Below are 7717 nucleotides of genomic sequence, written 5' to 3'. Positions count from 1 at the left end.
TACATGGGTAGAGAGTAACAGTTTAGGAATAATATTAGCCAAATGATTCTCACATTTAACAATTTTGTATGTAAGTTTTCACTGCAGTAAGTGGGGGGAGGGGTGCTCCCTACTCTGTGTTTTTTCCCTGTTAATTAATAATTAATTAACCTATTAATTTGACTCAGTATCCAAGCCTTTTTTTTTTTTAAATAGTTACCATTTATATACTGGATAGAAAAGCTAGGTAACATTATTGGAAATGATAATTTGTTAGAAGCTAAAATTATATTTGTTTTATATATGTCATTGGCATTTAGTTATCTGCGTTTCTTAAGTGTCTTGCCAAAGTATTCATTCAATGTGAATAGAAAAACTATTAACATGCTGCCCATAACCTTTGATTTCATGGAATTTAATAATATCATTTGGCAGCGACTATTTTTATTTTTGCTGTTTTCCTTTCATATTTAGCCAAACTGAATGTTTTCTCTAGAATAACAAAACTACTGAAATAGTAAAATTATCTTTTAGGTCAAGATCCTCCAAACATATGTAGTCCAGTGCATGATTTTACTAGCTTATAAAATGTATTTTGTTTATATATGCTAATTAAATTAAATTATACATTTATTTATATTTGAAAATATATTACAATGACCAAAAAGAAATACTATAAATTAAAATTTACCACAAATAATGATCTAAGAAATACATTAATAGAACATATATGATATTGGTCAAAAACCTGAAGGCAATGATAATTATCTTTAGTTTTTATTCTACTAACTTATAAGAATATTTCTTTCTCTCATTTTATTAAATAATTGTTAATGCGTATGCAAAACTTGATGGATCATAAATATATTTATAGATTTGAAACACAGAATTAACAAAATATAGCGTGTTGACTTTAATACATAATGATAGTACCTGCTTAGTGGAAAGCTCCATTGCTGAAATAGTAGTTGGTTCCTAAAGAAGAAAAGAATATGAACCATTTGGTCAATTATAAAAGTCATTAATTAATTGACATCGAACACCAGCATTAAGTTTTCAGATAACTTCAGTGCCTGCAAGAAGCAATATAACTGGGAGATAAGACACATCAAAGAAATTACATAGATAAGTGTTAAGTGTGTAGAACAGATGATAAGAGTGTATTAATGTCCTCTAGCCAAAGACCATTAGGAACACACCGGTAGTTGATCAAATTGGGTTTACTGTTTGTTGCAATAAGGGAGACCATGGGACTTCACAGTAAGTGTTGAAAAGCACTTAAATGTTTGGGCTTGTGTTAGCTGATATGAGAGAGGATTCAAGGAAATGGGACTTTGTTCCGCATTGGATGTTATCAAAAAGCAGAAGTAATTCTATGATTAAGTTTATTCATAAATCTTATTTATAAGTAGGAGAGAACAGAGTGAGGATAAAACAGTGGTTGGTAAAAAGGCGTAATCACTCATGTAGGCAGGATAGGGAGATTTGGCCTTTTTTATGGTTTTAACAGTGTTTATGTTCTTGCTTGTGTTCAGACATAATTACAGAAAGGTCTTACTTTTCTATCAATTCATCAATTTTCTATTACTCTGTCTACTACTGACGTTCTGTGAAAATTTATATGTTCTCCTCGAGAATACCATGGCCTGGCTGAGAGTGCGAGGCCAGCTCCAAATAACACCAATGACGAGCTGATAGTATTTGGTGTTTCCAGATGTCAGGGACTGTGAGAACTAGCTCAGTTGGGGTGAAAACACTTTGTTAGGTGTTCTACTGAAGCCTATCATGAACACATGTAGTTGCCTAAGTAAATACTGTCTTTTGATTAACTGAGACCACCAATGCCATTCACTTGAACACATTCGCTTATATACTCTTAGATTCACTTTCACTGAACTGTGTTCCGTTATATATTTCATCAACGACAAACACAACACTAAAAAATATATTGCTTTGGGGTTTCAGTGGTGGCTAATGAGAAGGAGGGTTAAGTAGGAAGAATAATCTTAAAAGGATTCACTGTGTAGGTGACTGTAGCTGAGCCCTAAAGAAAGTATAAAGAGTTGGACTCTGGAGCCAAACTGCATGAATTCAAACAGTAACTCAAACCTGGCCAAAAGTGTGTTGTTAGGTGAGGCACATAAACTCTTTGTAATTCAGTTTTCTTCTCTGAAAAAATGAATATGGCAGTAACTTCCTCATAGGGTAGTTGAGAAGATTAATTGAGTTAATGTAAAGCACTTTACAAAAGATGTTTGGCACATAATGTTCATTCAAATGTTTCTTCTCTTATTCTCTCTCTCTCTCTCTCTCTCTCTCTCTCTTTCACACACACACACACACACACACACACACACACACACACTTCCATATCCTTTAGCTTTTCTCTTTAATACTTATCACTATCTAAGAATATGTACGCATATATGAAATTTATGTGCATTTATCATAGATATTATATATATGACATATCATATATAATATATATATAACATTTATCTTGTGTCTTATGAGTCCCCCCAACACCCCTATGTGCCAAAGCAGAGTTTGAGATAAGCTCTTCTCTGCAGGTAGGGAACAGGGGTGAGTAACTAAGAACTGAGAGGAAGGAAAAAATAAGTCAGTAAAAGGATGTTTCATGGAAGTCACCACTGAGAGAAAATCTGAGGACAGTGGATGGTGACTGTCAAAACTGTCTACTGAGGTGTGTACCAAGAAAAGCATTTATTCATTCCATCACTCAGTAGATGCCCACACTCCCAGTTCCGACTCTTGTTTGCTTTCTTGTCTGTTGTCAGAGAAGTCCTAGGGCGGAAAGTGAAAAACACACAGTGGAAATCAAGATGAGGCTGATAAGATGTGAGGAGAGTCAGCAGAAGCATCTCATATATCTTCTTAATTGTTTGTCTCCCTTCCTAATCCTGACCTGCCACACATGAATTCTGGGATTTTTGTTTTATTAACTGTCATATCTATTGCACCTGGGATTGTTCCTGGCATTTATAAGTTCTCAATAAATCGTTGAATAAATGAATGAATAAGTGAATTAATAAATGAATTCACTATCAATGTTCCCCTTTCTCTCCTATCTCCTCTACTTTTGCCAGTAAATTCTGTTCCTTCCACTGAATATGTATATGAGATAAAGGCAGCCGCCATTTTAAAAAAAGTCCTTAATCCTTTAAGCTTAACTGGATTTCTTTGAAAATAATCTAAATATTCTATACTCACTATCATAACTTGTTCATATCCCATTCAGTGCCATTCATTTCTTAGGCCACTGAATTTAGCCCTTACTCTAGAGAGGTTACCTACAAATGTCAGAAGCAGAAATCACCAAAGAACTGTATTGCTGAATGGGACATTTTTGGTCTATATTTTTATTACTGGATTTTGTTTAATATGGTACTATCAACCACTCATTTCTTCTTGACTGCTTCCTTTATTAAATTTCCTTCTGCCTTGGAACTCTTTATTAATTATTTATTCTTAGCTTTTTTTCAAAGTCTTCTCAAACTTTAGGCATTCCTCACGTATTTGCTTTCCCTTACTGAATCCTTCCTACTCTCCATTGGATGCTACATTCTTTTTGTGGTGAGCTCATCTGTTCTTGTGATTTTAATTACCCCCCATGTGCTACAGAATCACAAATTTCATCTTCGAACACTGATATCTAAGCTGAGCACAGCATTTTCTTAACAAATTTAAGACAACCTGCCTGAGACACAAATGAGACAAATAATTTAAGATGTAAATTAATATAATGGGATAATTTAGAGATTTCTGATAGTTTCCCATTTTTATAGTTTAAATTATATTAAAAAATAAAAATCTTCTATAGGAATTATCAATCATAAAGAGCACTATGGTGAGAGGACTATCTACCAATTTTCTCTATGCAGAGATATGATCTTTAGAATTTAGTAGTATCAAATCACAAAAATCAAAGGGACAATTCACCACTTATTTTCAGCTTAAAAGACAAAGCAAACAGTTGTATTTAGGTTTATACCATATTTGAATCAATGAACCCAAAAAGAGAATTTAGAAGAGTTAGGAAAATTTTCCACAGCAACTTCTTTTATTCCAACAGTTTTACATGAGAAATAATTACATGATTTTGTAAGCGCTAACTTCGTGCAGACTTTCATGAAATGCATTTTATAGTCAAGGTGCAAGGAAAATGTTTCTCAGAGAATTAACATCTAATATAATAGAAGTAAAAGTTAGCTAAGTCTAAGTTCTTTTAAAAACAAGTGAAACGATGTAAAAAGTGAAATTGATCAATATATATTTTGTATTCATTGAATTGAATATCTACAAGGTAGATAAAAATGAATTATTTCATACCTAAATTGTATAATGAAACAAACCCCAATCCACACCAAACTCCATTGTGCCACATTATGATTTTGACATTCTTAAATTAAGATCCTAGAATCTCCTAATTAAAAGAACTTTACTTATTTTTTAGACCAAGGAATTAGTAACAGTTTGAAATAACGTGTACTATATGCTGCCTATGGCTGCATTATAATAGATAATATATTAAAATGACAGTCATTTAAAAAAGCTATATATTTTTTTTCTGAGAAATAGCTGGTGGTGAATACGATTTTCATTTGTAACTTAATAAGCATTTTTTTCATGAAAATTGTTTCAATTGCAAATTTAATTGGTGTTCGAGTAAAAATGGAATTAAAAACAGCATATTTTAAAGATTATTTACGACATACTTTTCAGATATTTTAATCTAGTCCTTATTAAACTTCAGCACTCACAGAGCTTTTCAACCTTCTGCTCCTAGGAGAATATAACGTAGCTCCCTGGATGCTAAGCAAGTGGACCCTACTTTAGAATGAGTATAATAGTCTAGGTTTTGGAAAGCATCAATTATGTTTTACATTCTAATGAAAATTAAACTCAATTTGTTCAGCTGTTCATGGAATATTGCATAAATTGGATTTAAAATGCATGTGTTATTGATATAACTGACTTGCAATCCTTTGCAGTCAATGAGACTATAAATAAAACCCATTGTACTGAATGCACTGCAATTTGATGTAATACCCCACTGTCTGAAAAATAAAACTCTCTTTGACTGAACTGGAAAGAAAATCTCACATTGAGTAAAATAAAAATCAACACGTCTGGTTTTAATATCTTTTGCATATTTTTAACAAGGTATAGATGTGGATTTTTCAAACATTATTTTAAAAGACTTACATTAGTATAACTAGTTAATGATAACTACCATCGACTAGTAATTTTAATTCAAACAAACCTCTAAAAATTTATGAAATGGAGAAGTCGAGGATCAATTGACTGTAACCAATTTGTTCAGTATCACATAGTAAATATGATTCAAATACAGATTTATAATTATGATAATACTTGGAATCAGGCTTGTGTCTTAGTACTTTAATACCATTTTGAATATATAGTGGCAATTCAAAGTCATTTCTAGAGTCCTATATCAATGCCAATTTTATTTCACTTCTTATTACCTATTAAAATTTTACTTTAAAGTGGAAATTTTTATTACAGAGAAATATTTTTCTTTCTATCCTCTGATTGGGATTTGATTTCACCCAGAATAAAAAGTATCTTGGATGTAACTGGAACCACTGGAATGTTCTGTGATTAGCCAGAGTATTTTCCTAAAACCAATCTCAAGATAGCAATGGACATATTACTGGATTTAATTCAGGATTTTATATTAGATTTGGTTATTCAGTCTAGCAAGGACACATAATGAACATGGTCTCCTGGAGATGATATTATGGTAAAATTAACTGGTTGGTTGACAGTAAATGTCTTTCTTTTTATAATCCAAGAGTATCAGATACCACCATGACTGTAAATTTGTTCTTTGTATATTTACCTTGTCAAACTACTGTAATGCTCAGGTTAACATTTTTTTTTTTTTTAATGAAATGGAATAACTTGTGAGGCTCAAATAGAAATATAGAAACTATAACATTTCTCTGCTTGTTTCACTGTATATAGCAATTGCTTTAATGTGTTGAGTTTTTTCCTCCCATTGCAAAATTAAACAAAGTTTGACAGTGAAATATTCCAATCGCTAGACCGCAATATATGTATGAACTTTGCCTGATAGAATAGAATGCTGAAAGTAAATATTTCTCTAAACTCTACCCAAATATGTTTTGTCTACTTGAGTGAAAAAAAAATAGTAATGACAATAATGCATAGCAGAGAATATGGAAGCAAACTAGAACATTTATCTATGAAAAAAAAAGGTGTTCTAAGTTGCAAACAATCTTTTCACAAAATCATAAACTCATAAACAATTATTTCCATGCGAGCACAATATTACGTATTTATACTTAATTGTTAGAGATTGATAAAGAATCTTGTTCATAATACCTTAAAAATTACATATATGTCATTCAATAGCTATCATAGGTGAAATTGAGTTGTGTAGTTCTCTCAAAACTGTAATATACTAACACAATCTAACGGATATTAAATATTTGTGCTTGCAAGATTGTTGGCTTCCAATCTGTCAAGATTTTTTAAAAGTCATTTAAGATCAGTATAAATTTATATCTTCTTAAACTAAATTTTTTACTAATGTACTAAAGAATATAGCTAAGATGTGGAATGTAAGCTTAAAAATCCCAGATATGGGAAATGAAAATAAGTTAGAATATATTTTTACTGAAATTTATGCACGTTCTGATTAATAAAGTCCCAGAAAATAATTAAATGATAAAAAAACTTATTTTTAAAATGGTGTGACATGACTTGATACAATTCTACAAGATAAAACCTAGTTGTACTCATAGATAATAAATTAAGTCCTTGGAATTATGAGGCAGAACATGTAAGAAAGAGTCTGTAAGCTGCATATGGTCAGGGACCATGTTTTGTTCATCTCTGAATCATCAGAACTTAGCATTTGCCAGAACCATGGTAGGTAGAATATATTTGCTTGCAGTTGAATTAATGATAAATTTTAAGAAAATAGATAACAAATGAAAGGAAATATACAAATGAACCACAATAAATCCATACGTAAAGAGATTCTGAAAATAAGAAATTCTTAAGTTAACATAATATTTTAGTATCTCCTATAAATTCATTTGCAACAGTGGTGGCAATATAAATTTCAAAATATTCAGAATTAGTAAAAAAAAATTTCTACTATAGAATAATATTAGATATAATCAACAGTATAACTTGTTGCTGTTCTCAGTTTATCATCCTCACACTCTGACCCCTCACATGAAGTGTGGTTTTCCTGAGGAAGACCTTAATATCTTTAATTTCTCATATTTCATTTTTTCATCAATACTGATTCCTTCGTTCATTTAATCAATGTTAGTTGAAAACATATTTTAGGCTCTGGGAGACAGGACAATGGACATAAGACAGCAATTTATTTATCTACCCTTCAGTGCCCATAATTTGTTTGCTAAGTCTAGATGGACTCTATATTGCTAACACAGTCCATCTGGATAATTGTATTTTTGAAATTTGTAGGCTAAAATAGAAATGTGTAAAGACTGTAATGGAACCTAGTGAACTGCAGGGATTAGACATCACTCTATACCAGATGTAAATAAAATAAGGCCAAAGTGCCTGATTAAAAAAATTATAATATAGTTATGGCAATTTTATTATTTTGAAGACTTAAACCAAGAATTAGTAGAAATGCTACTCAAAATATGGCTTAAGTGTCGCTAAACTAATAAATATATATTAATAATAA

At 31.2% G+C, this 7717-nt stretch overlaps 1 protein-coding gene across 1 annotated transcript in view; it reads right to left on the bottom strand.

Moving 5' to 3' along the window:
• The window catches only part of SEMA3A (semaphorin 3A), a 194634-nt gene that overhangs the window by 19395 nt on the left and 167522 nt on the right, over positions 1-7717 (bottom strand). The window contains exon 13 of the mRNA XM_006925734.3: positions 913-954. Within this exon, the coding sequence (XP_006925796.1) occupies positions 913-954 (42 nt within the window). The remainder of the gene's footprint in view (positions 1-912; positions 955-7717) is intronic.

Source organism: Pteropus alecto, unplaced genomic scaffold (genome assembly GCF_000325575.1).
Source record: "Pteropus alecto unplaced genomic scaffold, ASM32557v1 scaffold69, whole genome shotgun sequence".
Lineage (NCBI taxonomy): Eukaryota > Metazoa > Chordata > Mammalia > Chiroptera > Pteropodidae > Pteropus > Pteropus alecto.
The sequence above is the reverse complement of the archived record's forward strand: the minus strand, read 5'-3'. Positions and strand labels throughout refer to the sequence as shown.